This window comes from Grus americana, chromosome 3 (assembly GCF_028858705.1).
Source record: "Grus americana isolate bGruAme1 chromosome 3, bGruAme1.mat, whole genome shotgun sequence".
Classification (NCBI taxonomy): domain Eukaryota; kingdom Metazoa; phylum Chordata; class Aves; order Gruiformes; family Gruidae; genus Grus; species Grus americana.
In genome coordinates this window covers 125,586,052-125,601,324 of record NC_072854.1, presented here as the reverse complement: position 1 = coordinate 125,601,324, position 15,273 = coordinate 125,586,052, and the positions used below count along the sequence as shown (strand labels likewise).

The window sequence follows — 15,273 nt, the reverse complement described above, 5'->3', positions numbered from 1 at the left end:
ATTAAAAAAAATAAAAAAATCTGTTCATAATTACGATCAGTTCAAAAGCAAAAAGCAGCACCCCAATTAAACTCCGCTGCAAAGCAGTATTGCATCTTTGAATACAGGCACCCATCTTTGGGCCCAGTCCATCAAAAACAATTTTAAAATGGTAACAATATTCAATTTAATAAAAAGAGCGTGTAGCCCGAGACAAGCTTGAGAATACGAGATGAAGGCTTGCAGGAGGCCTGAAGGGGAAGAGCCCCTTAGTACAGGTGCTTGCTGTAACGCCGGGGGTTTCCATTTGGCGCTGGCAGTGGTGCAGGGTTCAGCGTTCCGAGAACGGGAAAACTTGCTGCGCGAAGGACGGAGCTGGCACCTGCGAGCCCAGGGCTGATGGCGGGTGCGACGGTGGGACTCGACCGGAGCTGGACGTCACCGGAGCCTTTACCGTCCCCCGCTGCGCTGGGGTTTCTGTGCCCGCTCCCTTCAGCGGCTGGCCAGCCGGTGCAGCCAGCAAACGGCCCCCTGCCCTTCCCCGATTCTAGGGCAGGTTTGGGGCATCTCAGTGGGCTTGCCCTGGCAGCGTGTCGGAAGACGGTTGTCCTCTGCAGGCCCGCATCGGGACTGAGGGCTGGGCCCGGCTCATGGCTCCTTCCTGCTTTTTTCCGATTGTCCCCACGCTGCAGTAATTCATCCCCAATGGTCCTTGCCAGCTGCTAAATGTAAGCTCACGGGTACGGCGCGCCAGAGGCAGGCTGCGGCTGCGTGACTCTGCAGCGAACGTCAGACCGAGGTTCATCCGGAAAAAGCCTCTCTAGCAGCCCCTGCTAAGTAACACGGCACCAAATCTGCGGGGCCTTTGTCGCTTTAAGCTGCTCCCGAGCGATCCGGGGTTCTTGATGTCAGCCCGCTGTGTATCTCCTCACGCGATACGCGGCGCGTTCCACTCCCTGGGTCCAGCTCAGCCCGTGACAGATGACAGATGGCTTTGGGAGCGCTGCCGAGGCAGTATCTCTCTTTCGGTGTTGAAGCGATAGCCGAGTTCCTCCCGAGCGTTATTTATTATACTCTTATTGTGCGCGGGCTCATTAGATGCAAAACATTCTGCCAGTCACCTCTATTCCGCTCCTTCACAGCTGTCATACCGGCAGCCCCACGATGATGACGGATGATGCTGATGGACAGGGGGACTGTAATCAATACAGCCCGAACAGATTTAAATCGGCACGCCACTCATCTGCGGAAAACACTGCAACGAAAAGTCTTCCCGTATTCCCGCGGTGTAGGCACAACGACTCGGCGCTGCGTTCTCTTTTCGCGAGGCGAAGTTTCGCCTCACGCGCCCGTACGTCCGCCGACCAAATCAAGTTCGCGCGTAGGGGCGGACAAAAGGGGCGATGACGGAGCCTGCGTCGCTTCCCAGGAGAGAGGAGCTCATTTTAGCAAAAACTTAGATTGATTTTTTTTCCAAGGAAATGTTTGTTGCAGTCTTAATTTTTTTCAGCGCTTGTTTACGCAAGCAATTATAAGATAAGATGATCATGTTTCATTTGCATTTGCTAGGGCTGCTGTCGTCTGTTTTCTTCAGCATTATCAGAAAAACAACTGATTGCCCATCAATACAAACAAAATGTTCATACTAAGCCGTCTTGCTTGATACTAAATCCCAGGAGGAGAAGCACTACAATGGGAAACTTCAATCAGGGTACGTTTTGTAAGGAACAGATAAAGGACGATCTTTCGCTGATACCGCAGATGCGGTGCCAATACAAAGTTGCTGGGGAAATTTATTCAAGTCACAGATTTTATTAAGAGGAGTGACAACAGAAAATGGCTTAACAACAGCTAAGTGAGGCTAAGAATAATGAGAAATACAATATTGGGTTAATGTGTTCTACAGCAAATTAGCAAGGCAGCAAGGTTTCCCCCCCCCTCCCCAAGTCAGCAGCACTGACTCAGTAAGCGCTGCTGAGGTTTGTTATTTTTGTTAATGATTCCCAGGCTGCTTTTTCACGTCCTCGCCCCCATCACTGCCCTCCTAATGAAGTCGGCGTATAGTGACAGGACACAGCAGAGCACAAAATCTTCCTCGTGTTAATCCCGTTTAATACCCGAAGGTTTAATTCCATTTCAACATTGTCAAATGGCTAACTTAATAGTTATTTGCTTATGCGATGGGCAAAGCGATGGGCCTGGGTTTCTTTACGCTGCCTCTTGCCGCTGCCACGGGTGGCAGGGAGCGGTTTCACACTCCTGGATTCTGCTGCCCACCTGCCCCTCTGCCAAGAGTCCCCAGTGCCAAAAGCCCCCCCAGTACCAAGAGCCCCCCGTGCCAAGAGCCCCCTCTCCTCTCCTCTCCAGGGAAAGGCCTCACGCCCAGCCTCCCCCTCCACCCGTTTCCTTACCACAGCAGTAGCTGTGACGGAGCAGCTGAACCCTGGGCCATTCAGGGCCCTGAACCCCTTCTGTCACCCGCCTAAACCATCCCACCGAAGCGGAAAACCACCCACCACTGGCAGCTACTTTTTTTTCCCCCTTCCCGACAAGGTTTCCTGTGACTCGCAGGCAGGCTTTCACACACAGCCTGCTGCCTCAGGCGCCCGTCTGCTCTCAGCCCTTTCCCTTCCGCCTTGTGTCTGAGGAGGTCCCGGCGGGCCCGGGGACGCGGTGAGGCGGTGGGCCCCTCCCGGCAGGGCAGGGGGAGCCAGGGAGGGGGGAACACAGCCCGGGGGACAGCCGGGGACAGCCCGCAGCCGACCCGACCCGCCGCCTCCCCCCCACACCACCATGGCGCCTTCCCCTTCCCCGCGCCTGCGCACTCTAAGATGGCGGCCCCGCCGCGTGCGCCTCACGTGACTGCCCCCCTTCCCCCCGCCGCCGCCGCCGCGGGCGCGCGCGCTCTCCCAAGGTGCCCCGCGCTGCCCTTTGCCCCCGGAAGCGCTGCCCGGCGCCGCTGCCCAGAGCCGCGGTCCGGCCGCCCCCGGCCCGCCATGGGAGTCCCGGCCTTCTTCCGCTGGCTCAGCCGCAAGTACCCCTCCATCATCGTCAACTGCGTGGAGGAGAAGGTGAGCCGGGCCTCCTGTCCCGGGTCGGGCCCTCTGAGGGCCGCCCTGTGGCTCCAGGGGGCCCGAGCAGCGCGGTGGGCCGGGGCGGTTCGGGAGGCAGTACCCGCTGGTGCTTCGTGCCCGCCCGTACGGTGCCGCCTCTGGGCCCCCTCTGGGCCCCCGGGTGCCGTTCCGGGGGGGCGGGGGATTGTTGGGGTCCGGGGTTTTTCTCTGGGCTCTGCACTTTGGATCCCGGTGAAAGCGGGCGGTGCTGAGGGGACCTTGGCGCGGCCGCCTGGTCTCCACCACGCTCGCGTGTGAGGGCGGCTTGGGAGGCATGGCGTTTGGGGCAGGGAGTCGGGCTTCTCCCGCAGTTTTCTTCCCTTCAGCCGGGTGGTGGAAGTGCGAGCCCTTCCCGGCCTGGTGGCCGCTGCCTTTGTGTTGCTTCGGGCAAAATGAGTAGGTTTTATGTAAGCGCCTGGCAAAGCTTGCGGTCAGTAGGGAGCAGCGGGGATGCCCCTTGCTGTTTCTTGGTTTGTGGCAGTGTTGTTTTGTTTCAGTGTATGTTCTTCACGGTCCCTGCTTTTCAAGAACTTTTTTTTGTAAACTACAAGTTGCAGCAAGCTTTGGGACTCCTTGGAAATAAAAGTGAAGCTGCCCGTTGTGAAAAGAGTAAGGAAATGCGAGTATAACTGGCTAAAGGTAACTTGTGGGTCCGGAAACTCATCTGTCTCCGTGAGACCGCCCTGTTTGCCAGCGGATCAGTTCCAGGATCCCGCTCTGATGCGGGCTCAGGAAAGCTGCTGCCAGCACAGGAGTGAGATGCTTGAGGAGGACCTGGGCTGGCCTTAATAGCTGCACGGTTTTATGTAAGGTTAAAGTGATGCCTTGGTGTACGTATGGTCACACGCTTCCTTGTGCCCTCACGCTCATAGCGTTTGAGCGCTGCGCAGTTACATCATTTTCAGGTCTTACTAATTATTTTTGTAAGTCTTTTCTTTCATGTATTAGTCAAGTCTGCAGTTGTACCCTTTAACCTTGAGCAGCTTCAGCTTTTTTTGTCTCATTGCTGATACTTTCTAGTATAGGAGAAATATCTCCTGCCCAAACAGGGAGCTGGTTTTTTCCAAGGACTTCTCTAAAACCTGGCTTTTTGTAGCGACAGAAGATGCTTTTTGGTGAAGACTTGGTCCCCAACCTAGCTGCTGAACCCCACAGGTGGTCTTCACTGACCCGCAACTCGTAGCAGATACGGTTTGTTGATCGCTTTAAGCTGGCTGGTCATTGCCTGTAGCTTATATTTATCCTCTCCCTTGCAGCAGCACGGAGACCTGTGTGGGTATCTGGGGAACCCTTTCTAAGAAGTAACGCAGCTGAAATAATGTGTGTTCATACCCTTTTGCTAGGCAGGGTGTCAGGCTGGTTGTGCACGCCGCTGCAGCCACGCGAATGCTTGTGCCGTCGTCAGGGACGCGGTAGGAGGTGGTGGGGGGTGACAGCGAGGGTGTGGGGGGGTCTCCATTCAGACTTGCATTGGATTTGAATAGCGGCACCGTGGTAACTTTACAGTGAACACGGCGAGTTATTCTCTTCAGGGCCAACCCAGCCAAAGCTTTTCTGAGGTGACAAACTCTTGAGTTCATGCTTCCCAAACTGTTTTTCCTGTACGCTTTTCCAAACAATTTGTATCGTCTTTTCTCAAGTTCTACTGGCCGGGTTCTACCCTTCTTCGTGGTGCTGTTTTGGAAAGTTCGCATCCCTGCTGCTGAGCATGTGCTGTGGCTTCTGTCTTTGTGCTACCTCCTGTCCTTCCCTGGGAGAGATGCGCCTTGCTTTTGGGAAACACTGGGCTGTGAAGGAGATAGAAGTGTGCAGGCGAGGCAGAGAAGATAAGGGGAAAGAGAGTGAAGTGACTGAATTGTGTGATGACACTGGGGTTTTTGACTGTGTGTATTACCTGCCTGCCTTCAGCAAGAGTCCAGTGTATGCCAATGGCAGGCAGATCAGTTTTAGGATTCAGTTCTTGTTACAGACAGGGTGTTTTTGCCTTTCCAATTCAGGTTGTGAAACAGGATCGTAGCTTTGGATTAATCAAATGTTGCACAGTTAAAACTGTGAGTTACTCTCTTGCTTTTATGGCCGTTGTGGTTTCAGGTAGCCCCTCTCAGCATGAGAGAAGTGTGAAGTTTATTTTACCTGTAGCTGCAGGAAGTGCATTTTTTACTCCAGTGGGTCGATAAGATGTGAGGATTTGTCTGCCTGGGGGGAACTATTACAGAAAAAGGCGGTTTCTGGGTTTACAAGTATAGCTTATTAGCCATTCATGTGAATGCTTACTCTGGAATAAGCTGTTGGCAGGTAGCAGTGATTGTTCTGGTCACTTTACCAAACTCCTGGGGTTTGTGTCTCTGATGTGACCTACTCTGAGGGTCTGGGTAACCCTCAGTTTAGAGGGCTTTCGGGGACACTGTGTCACGACGGCGTCTGCCAGGGAAAAGTGGGGGGCAAGGCTATCGGGCGCAAGATAGCCTCGGCAGCGGTAACAGCAGAGAGCCCCCCAGGTAAAGCTTAGTTGTGATGCTTTGAAGCAGTGTTCTTCTGATCAAAAGGGCACCAATAGAGTTTTGACAATATAAAGTCAATTCTTTTACAGTTTTGTCTTTACTGTAAATAGGTGTTTCATGTTTTTGTCTTACAAGCTTGTCCAGCTGTTTCTGGATAATGCTTTAAGATGTATTTAAAGGCAGTCACAATTTAAACAGCAAATATATCTGCAGTCTGGGACAACTAAGTACAGTTTTCTCTAAGAGCAGAAGACTGATCTCTTTCATCACATTTAAATAAATATTCATCTAAATGTTTACAATCAATCAAAACCATTCTAGTGTTTAGGTAAAATAAAAGCTTATATAGCCTTGGTTTTGCTGAGTTTGTGATTGTATGTCCTTCTGGTTTTTTAATAATTGAGCTCGTAATAGCAAATGTTCCTTACTAAAAGAAAAGGAAAATACAACATATGAAATAACTGAAGTGTTGGATCCTGATGTCCTCATCCACGTTGCTTTGTTCCAACTTAAGAGCACATTGCAATTACAGTAAGAACAGCACATGGATAAATCCTATTCATTGCAATTTTTTTATATTCAAATCTGGTCATAAATTTGAGAGCGGACTAGGACAGTAGTGAGAAGCTGTGATTTGTCTTACTGTAGATGAATTTAAACTTCTCTCACAATGTAATCAGCCTTGTGTGTATTTTAGGATTGCTTATAAATCTCTCTAATCAGAAATTTTGTATCTCCTGGTAGTTTGTCTCTTTGAAATATTAAAAAGTTGATCCTTGTTCTCTAACCTTGCTAGATTATTTCTTTTTCTTAAACCTGATTAATCTTCTTCTTAAGCTGAGCAGGAAGAATAAGAGGAAGATCTTGAAGATAATATAAAATCCAGGAGAGAATATTCTTAATCAAATTCATATGAATTAATAAAGCTGCAACTAAAGTATCATATTTGAAGATCTATTTTCAATGGTTTCAAAAGAGGCTGTAGATTAAAAGTGAACAGTTTAGTTCTATCACAAGAGATATCACTCCCAGATACTTAAACCTTTTACAAGGCTGTTACATTAAAAATCTGATAGGTTTACGAGGATGTAATGGTAAAGTTGCTGACACAGCAGTATGCAGATGAAAACTGAATGGCTTTCGAAGCCGTCTGAAAGAGATCATACTTACTTTGCTTTACCTTCAAGACTGAAAATAAGATCTGTGATGGGGGCAGTTTTATTTTCCATATCACATAGTTGTAAGCCCTTGATATCTTCTGAATCACAGTTAGCTCTGCCAAGAGGTTTGATGAAAGATCAAGTAGAACACAAGGCAAGCTTCTCGTCCCGTTATCTGATGTAAAGCAGAGCAAATACTCCTCTTTTAAAATTGTAGGTCTCGGTTGCCCAGAGTAACTTTATTAGAGCTGTGAGCTACAGTACAGTGTTGGCACCTGACCGTTTCTGCTAAAACTGTGTGATTTGTGTGTGTCTGTTCTGGAAAGTTCAATAAAGGAAGCACGCAGCAGGCAAGATTTCGTCTGTCAGGATTTGGCTACTTTGGATGAATAGTATAAGAAAGATGTGAATTAGCAGAATTTCACCTGTTTTAAAGAAATGAAATAGAGGGATTCAGTGTTCAGTTATTTTAAAATGACTTCACAAAATTGCCCTGAAAGAATTCCATTCATCTCTAACTGTGAAAAATGTAAATACTGGATAAAGACTTATTTTGCTTTAGAGGTTTTAATTTTTGCCTTTTAGGACTGGGATAAGTTCAGCTAGTTCTGCCACTACTCTAAGCAGGAAAATTGTATGAAAGTTGATGGTTCCATCTCTAAGTTTTTCCTTGTAAATCTGATTGGTTGAGCTCTGTATAAGAGAGGTGGGGAACTCCTTAAAAGAGTAGAAAGCAGCAAGTCTGGAAATATAAGTTCGGAGGAATTGCTTGATGCTCGTTCATCAGCTACTGAGAAGTTTCACGTGGATCAGAGGACCAGTAGTATCACAGTTTCCCTTCCTGTCTCGTGTAATCCTGTGAGCGTGGCCTTTACGTAACAACATGACATTCACTTTTCTTTTGCTTTACACCAAGTTATTCGAGAGTGCTCTGCTTTCCAACATTGTGATATGTTAAAACCCTTTTGGTCATAATTTCTCTGAAAATACGTTTGACTTTGTCTTGATCAGCTCACGTCTCTTCCGTCACTGGTGCTGGTGGTGTTCTATTCAGTGGTTTATATATAAAAAATAAATAGACCGTACGGTGAGGAAACAAAAATAAACGTGGGTGCTAAGCCACTCTTTGAAACTCGCCAGTGTTTGGAAACTGCTTGCTTTGCAGCTTCAGAGAAGAGGCAAGTGGGGTTTTTAGGTAGGTGTTCTAGCACCAACTCTGATCTCTGCTCTGGGGCTGATTGGAGACTGTTCTCTTCACCTCGGTAGTTACCTGTCACTGACGTGGCAGCATACGCAAAGTAACGTGGGATTGTTTACTACCTCCAGTTCAGCTGAGATTTGTTTTCTTGGCACTTCTGCGTTTACCTTGTGGAGCTTGTTGTAAGTGTTAGAGAATGCCGAGGAAGCACAGCGACATAGGTGGCTATAGGTGGTTCAGGTCGATTGTAATTTAGCATCACGTTTGCCATCCGCACTGTGGCCTGGGTTTCACGTTCGGTAGGCGTCAGCCTGGCAGTAGGAAAAGCACTGGCGTAGAGGAGGCGAAGCGTTCGAGTCAAAAGTTTACTTATTTGCAGAAGTGGATGGTAAGGACTGGATTTTATTTAGCGTTTCAAATATACCCACGGGACAAACTCGGAGGCAGGAGTGGAAGAGTCCAGGGTTTGAGCATCTCAGTGCATTTGATAGCCAGCAAGAAAAGTAATATGTGCATACCCAGATTGGAGATTTCGCTGGTGGGATCTGAAAGGATCTCCTTCCTTTCTGTAGAGGAATCTGGGAAAAGTCCTTTTTCTAGTTAAATCTCGTTGCCCTTTGCTCACCAAGACGCGCCGATATACTTTCGGAGCTTGTCACGTCATCAGCCGGGCTCCCATATGTCATCAGCCATAGGTGAATTGCTTTTACTGTCTACCTCCCCAGCTCTGTGTGTGACCTAAACAGGGGACTGCAGTGGGAAAAGGCAGAGGTGCGCGCTTGGTCGGATGTGTCAGTCTGGGGAACTATGGTTTTAAAGGAGAAAGATTTTGATGCTTCTTGGTTGTCATGTTAAAGTTACAGCATCGCGTTATAAACTTTGAAGTCCCTTTGCTAAATTTTGAGGGAGTCAGCATGGCCCTGGCAGTAAAAGGAATTGCTTGCTTGAATAATGTGAGGTATGGAAACTTCTGGTTTATAATACATGCCAATCAGCAGGAATGAACCAAACTCTCCTGTAACTCATCATATCTTCTAGTGTGCTAATTTATAAACATCTAAAAAAAAAAAAGCACTACTTTAATAGTGTAAGTGTGCATCTTGAGGTAATTATGTGGGTAGCTTGTTGCTGTCTTTTTTTTTCTACTACCCTTGGAAAAAACCCAAACCAATTTTATGAGTCTGTACATTGACCAACTCTGGTTATTTGTGATACTTCTCTAATCAAGTACTGAAATATTTGTTTCAACTATGTTCACAGGCTAAGGAGTGCAATGGCATCAAGGCTCCAATTGATACAAGCAAACCAAACCCTAATGAGGTGGAGTTTGATAACCTGTATTTGGATATGAATGGTATAATTCACCCTTGTACACATCCAGAGGACAAGTAAGGCAGTCTTTTGTCTCTTTACAGGGTTTTATAGGGTTTATTGATAGCATCTCAGATGTTAAATTGAATGCTCTATGTTTTAGGCCAGCACCCAAAAATGAAGATGAAATGATGGTTGCGATTTTTGAGTATATTGACAGGATCTTCAACATTGTGAGACCAAGGCGACTTCTTTACATGGCTATAGACGGAGTAGTAAGTATTGATATATTTAGTTCACAGTAACGGCTGTAAATTTAGGATAGATGCCATCCGGTCTCGTAAGATCCTGGTGGTGCCACAACGGAAGGAGGGACAACGGGAATCCCTGTTTTGATTACAGTTTAGGCTGACGTCTTGTTAAATAGTTGTATAGTCACAGACTGGCCAATTTCAAGAGATTTGTCCAGAAAGAAAGCACTTGTCTAGATGCGGTAACTGAACCAAGCATTATGATACCTTTTCTTAGGCTCCACGTGCAAAAATGAATCAACAGCGGTCAAGAAGATTCAGAGCATCAAAGGAGGGCATGGAAGCTGCTGAAGAGAAGCAAAAAATCAGACAAGAAATTCTGGCAAAAGGTAGAACTGCGGCCATATCTGAGGTTTTTCAAGTGATGGTCACCTTGTTGGTTCTGAAAGCTTCAGTAGGGGTTAGAAAAGGGATGTCTGCCTCTGTGGATATTTGTCTGGGCATTCCTAGGAGGAGGAGGGGATTGCAAGCCTAGAGGGATGGATCTGTGTTTTCCAAAGTTAAGAACTAAGATAAAACAACATATCACTTCTTTTTTTCTGTCTCTTGCCTGAACTGGATTTGTGTTGAGTACTCTTAATTCCTGTAGAAAAAAAATTGAACAGAAAGGCAGTGATAAACGTAGTAGTGGCAAACTAACCAAAACTCTTATGGAAGGAAGTGCAAATTTGTAGGGTTGATGAAAGGGGAATTGAGGCTTAAAAGCAGGGATCAAATGAAAATACTGTAGCACAGGAGTAGTGAACTACGAGCAAGGGTAGTTACTTGACAGTGGAAGCTCTAAACTCAGTGAGGAAACAAAGTCAACACAACTTTCTAAGGGTGACAGTGACATGACTCGAGTGAAAGGAGTGTGTGTAGATGAAGCATGCTGTCTGGGCTGGAGCGATTAATTCAGGTGACTGTGTAGGAGGAATGAATGCTGTAGCCCAAGTGAGAGGGCCGTTGTGTAACCTCGTTAGAGATTAAAAAGGGAGGACAAAGACTTTTTTAACATTTCTTCCTGTAGCGTTTCTAGACTGCGAAGACCCTTTATGAAGCTCAGAGATGAGAGAAGTTGGTGTAACCCTGTTTGTGAGCCCAAGTGAATAGATAGTGGAAGCATAGGGGAGAATATGTAAGAAAATAATTATTTCCTCATGTTTTATCTAACTTAGCAAGCTTAGTTTTTTGAGATTTCTTTCACAGTCGTTTGACAGAATAGGTAGTGAAATCACTTTTCTGAAGTAACAATGTTTGTAAATGTACTAACACCTTATTTTAAGATGGAGATAGTATAATGGTAAGAGCTAGTTTAGTTTTGTTGTTCGGTTGGGTTTTGTTTGTTTTTTTAAATAAACTAATTTTCAATAAGTGTTAATTGTTATCAGGGGAGCCATCTGGGGTTTTGTCATGCAAAAAAAAGCTTTTAATGTTCCATATTGATTTACTTCTGTTAAATGTTTTTATTGCTCTAGGTGGCATTCTTCCTCCAGAAGAAGTGAAAGAGAGATTTGACAGCAACTGTATTACCCCGGTAAGTAATCTTGCACTTCAACCAGCAATTGCCAGTGTCTGAATGAAGGTTTAATTTATTTTCTTCCGTCACTTTTTAGGGAACTGAGTTTATGGACAATCTTGCTAAATGTCTCCGCTATTACATTGCTGACCGTTTGAACAGCGACCCAGGGTGGAAAAATTTGACAGTAAGTTTTGCGGATTCATACTTCAGGAAAATTAAGGTGATCTGTTGGGCTGGGTTGGGATATGATTGAAGGGTATAAATTTAACAGATTTGTCTCATCATCTGGCACTGTGCTGTTGTTAATAATGGACCAACTTGCACGTTCTTCAGAAATACATTTCATCCCGATAACGCAACCTAACAGCACCGTTTGTTTTGATTTCGCTTAACAGCAATGAAAAGATTTGATAGTAGAAGCCACAATTTGATATAATGGGAGGCAGAGTTTTAGGAATACTTTTTCCTCTCTTGGAGAAAAGTGTCAAGATACGTTGTATATGTATTCTTTTCACTACTTCTTTTTTAACTGCCTGAGGTTGCTACCTCAGGTAGGCTACATTTTCTCATTTTCTCTGTTACTCTAATGATAGAGACAACAGATGACAGGCAACAAAAATAATACATATTGCTTTTCTTGCCTTTCAGGACTTTAAAATTCTCTCCTCCTGTTCTTCAACCACTCCGCTCCCTGTCACTCAGTTTCGTTTCTGACAACCCTGTGTTTGCTCTGTATGAGAGGGCAGAATAGTCAGTCTTCTCAGACGCAGCTGTCTGTGTTTTATTTTCCATAAGTTGGCTGTTAAAGTGGCCTAATTAGAGGGCAGTTGACTCTGCTTAATTCCCTCCATTAGACACGAGTTTTATGAATGCTAATGCTCACCTGGACATCAGTGTAAGGAAGTGTACCACGTGATAATGTATCAGCATATCTGTGAGTTTAGAAGGTCTAAGGGGAAGTGGGCATATGTCTGCTTTACCTCTAAGTTCTCTAGTGCATATTTCGACTGCCCTGATAATTTATCAGGAAACTTCAAATATGTTAGTTAATGGTGGGGTAATTTCAGTGGTATTTGAATCAATAGGTCAGCTTCACCCTAGAATTCTTAGAGAAAAATGAAGGTCTGTTCATTTGTTCCAAACTCTTAAATCATTTCATTTAGTTAAAACTACAAATTAGAATTTCAAGTATTCATAAGTCAGAGTCAGCATATGAACTATTTAAGTTGCTTGGTGTTTGTTTTTTTTTCCTGTGGTGGCATAAATTGTTCACATAATTTAAATGTTTTGCAGGTTATTTTGTCTGATGCTAGTGCTCCTGGTGAAGGTGAACATAAAATCATGGATTACATTAGAAGACAAAGAGGTAAAATTCACACAAATGAGAACATTTTATTTTAATTTAAGGTGTGGTCAGTAATAATTTATTTTGCATGACTTTGACTAAATGTAATTTTCTTCTGTATAGCTCAACCAAACCATGACCCAAACACCCATCACTGTCTGTGTGGGGCTGATGGTGAGTTCTCTTTTGCTAGCAGTATGTCCTGTTAAGCTTTCTCAGGCTGTTTTGTGATTGAGTTGGGCCATAGTTTTTAGGCTTTCACTTGTATTTGTGTAAATAATCCAGTGTGTGTGTTGGTTTTGGAAAGCTCTGTGTAATGTATGGGGAAAGATCTGGCCCTGCTGCCTGGGTAATTTGTGGGTAAGCACATGTGTGTGTTCACACTTACTTAAGGTAGAATGTACTTTGTTTTTAAATTTCTTTAAAAAAAAAAAAAAAGCTTAATAATGTTGATCCTTCATTAATTTTATTCTTCTCTTTTGATTGGTAGCTGATCTGATTATGCTTGGTTTAGCTACGCATGAACCAAACTTCACTATAATTAGGGAAGAGTTTAAACCAAATAAACCCAAGCCATGTGCTCTTTGTAACCAGATGGGTCATGAGGTTAAGGATTGCCAAGGTTTGCCCAGAGAAAAGCAAGGCAAGGTAAGAATTTTGCTATATCTAGAAATTCTTTTTTATTTATAAGATAATTTAGGTTTTAATGAGATCCTCAAATTGCTCTTGCTGTTGGTTTTGGCTGAAACATAACACAGATTTTATTATTGGAATTGCTTGGCTTTCCTGTTATATAAATAAGTAAAAATTGTACTTCTGTAGCACAAAAATATTATGCCAAACCAAATATCCTCACTTGTGGTGTGGTGGTGGTGTTTTTTTCATCGGCAAGAGAAAACGATCAGTAACTTCAGAGACATGCAAAGTAGCAAAATGCACGCTTGGCATAAGAACTTGAGAAACTGTACCTGTAGGCTTCTTAACCCCTCTCAAAGTTAACCTTTAAAGTTGAGCTGGAGAAACTTCCAAGGTGAGCTTGGATGTAATGCAACTCTTTCCTTTCACTTCAGCACGATCAGTTTGCCGACAGCCTTCCTTTCGCTGAACAAGAATTCATCTTCATCCGATTATGTGTTTTGCGGGAGGTATGTTGAAGCAGTTACTATATCCGCTTTCTATAAATAGCGTTTTAAAACTCCTTAAGCAGTGTTTTCTAATGTCCTTTTGTGTGTTGCAGTATTTGGAAAGAGAGCTCACTATGGCCAGTTTGCCTTTCACTTTTGATTTTGAAAGAAGTGTTGATGACTGGGTCTTTATGTGCTTCTTTGTGGGAAATGACTTTCTTCCTCATCTGCCATCTTTGGAGATCAGGTAGATGAGAATATATGTTTTCTTTTCCTGCAAGTATACCTACTGTGGTTTTAAATGATAAGAATCTCATGCTTGCTTTTGTTTTTTAGGGAGGGAGCAATTGATCGCTTGGTTAACATATATAAAAACGTGGTGCACAAAACCGGGGTAAATTTTTCTGCTTTTTCTTTAGAAATATCTACTTGCTACAAAACTAGGCTTGTTTTTCAACTATATTATTTTCTAATTTGCAGGGATACCTCACAGAAAGTGGTTTTGTCAACCTACAGCGGGTCCAGATGATCATGTTAGCTGTTGGAGAAGTTGAAGACAGTATTTTCAAAAAGAGAAAAGATGACGATGTAATTTTTTATTTTTTTTTGTTACACTCTTAGATTTTGGTTTTTTATCACATACCTTATTGTTAGACTGTGACACTCCTTTAACAGAAAAAGAAGAAAACCCACAAACTTTGCAATTTTTTTTGTTATAATCTCTAATGAATTCCTCTGTACTCACAAAAGAATTGTATGCTTCCAGTTGATTTTCTTTTTCCTGGACTGCAGGGCCTGTTTGATTGTTATCCCAAGTAATAGCAAAATGAAAACTGCATGTGAGTTCTGTTACTGCCTGCAGCTTTTTGAATAGCCGCTCTGAAAAGTGAGGAGGGAATTGTTTTGTAATTTGCTGCAACCTGTGGAAGTGCAGGCCACGAGCAGGGGTGAAACACTCCATTTGAATTCCAAGCGTGTTCTTGCCTTGCAGCACCTCCCACCATTTGAAATGTGTCCATAAATTGTTGTTCTTTTGGTCTGTCTCTGCAGTTTTGTGCAGACATAGTCCAGTTTATTTGTTAAGTATGGGAGATAAAACACCTTGTGAAAGAAAGAGCAGAATTCTATTTACTTTCCAGTCAAAAAATACTGTGCCAGTGCTGGTAAAATGCTTTGTTTATAACTGCCCCCGCCTGCACCTCTCTTGGAGTGGAAATGCCAGTTCAATGTTCAAGTTTTCATGGCCCAAGAATAAGAAATATCTTTCCTTGAGCCTCTTGTTTTCTGTTTCCAGAATTTGAATATCTGTCTTTTTTGGCAACTGTTCCAGTGCAGGAAAGGAGCTTGTGTCCTTTGATACTGCTGTCACCTTGAAGTAAGGCTGTAGCTAAACTTAGTAGGTGATACAAGTCAGTACTGAAATTGTGGGGCTTTGAATACACAGCTACTTTTTTTCCCCCCATAGGTTTTCAGGGTAGGGTAGAAAATTTTATCCCATTTCCGTTGGATATACAGACACAAGAATTGCATCTTATTCAGAACATTACGTAAAAACCTTACGGCCTTCCGATCAGTAGAGGATTATAATGACTGACTTTTCCAAGAAATCTGTATGCTTGACCTTATTTCTCCTTATTCTCTGTTTAGGATAACTTTAAAAGACGGCAAAAAGAAAAAAGAAAAAGAATGAAGGTAAATTAATTCCTTTCACAATGGAAAAGCTCGCAAGA

General features: G+C 44.2%; 1 protein-coding gene across 1 annotated transcript in view; it reads left to right on the top strand.

Annotated features, from left to right (window-relative positions):
- Positions 1-2,867: 2,867 nt before the first annotated feature.
- XRN2 (5'-3' exoribonuclease 2) overlaps positions 2,868-15,273 on the top strand; it is a 49,082-nt gene continuing 36,676 nt past the window's right edge. Inside the window, exons 1-14 of the mRNA XM_054820992.1 lie at positions 2,868-3,050; positions 9,212-9,339; positions 9,426-9,537; positions 9,791-9,902; positions 11,031-11,089; positions 11,169-11,258; positions 12,368-12,440; positions 12,543-12,593; positions 12,910-13,067; positions 13,490-13,564; positions 13,657-13,790; positions 13,880-13,937; positions 14,024-14,131; positions 15,191-15,235. Coding sequence (XP_054676967.1) covers positions 2,976-3,050; positions 9,212-9,339; positions 9,426-9,537; positions 9,791-9,902; positions 11,031-11,089; positions 11,169-11,258; positions 12,368-12,440; positions 12,543-12,593; positions 12,910-13,067; positions 13,490-13,564; positions 13,657-13,790; positions 13,880-13,937; positions 14,024-14,131; positions 15,191-15,235 — 1,278 coding nt within the window. The 5' untranslated portion in view covers positions 2,868-2,975. The remainder of the gene's footprint in view (positions 3,051-9,211; positions 9,340-9,425; positions 9,538-9,790; positions 9,903-11,030; positions 11,090-11,168; positions 11,259-12,367; positions 12,441-12,542; positions 12,594-12,909; positions 13,068-13,489; positions 13,565-13,656; positions 13,791-13,879; positions 13,938-14,023; positions 14,132-15,190; positions 15,236-15,273) is intronic.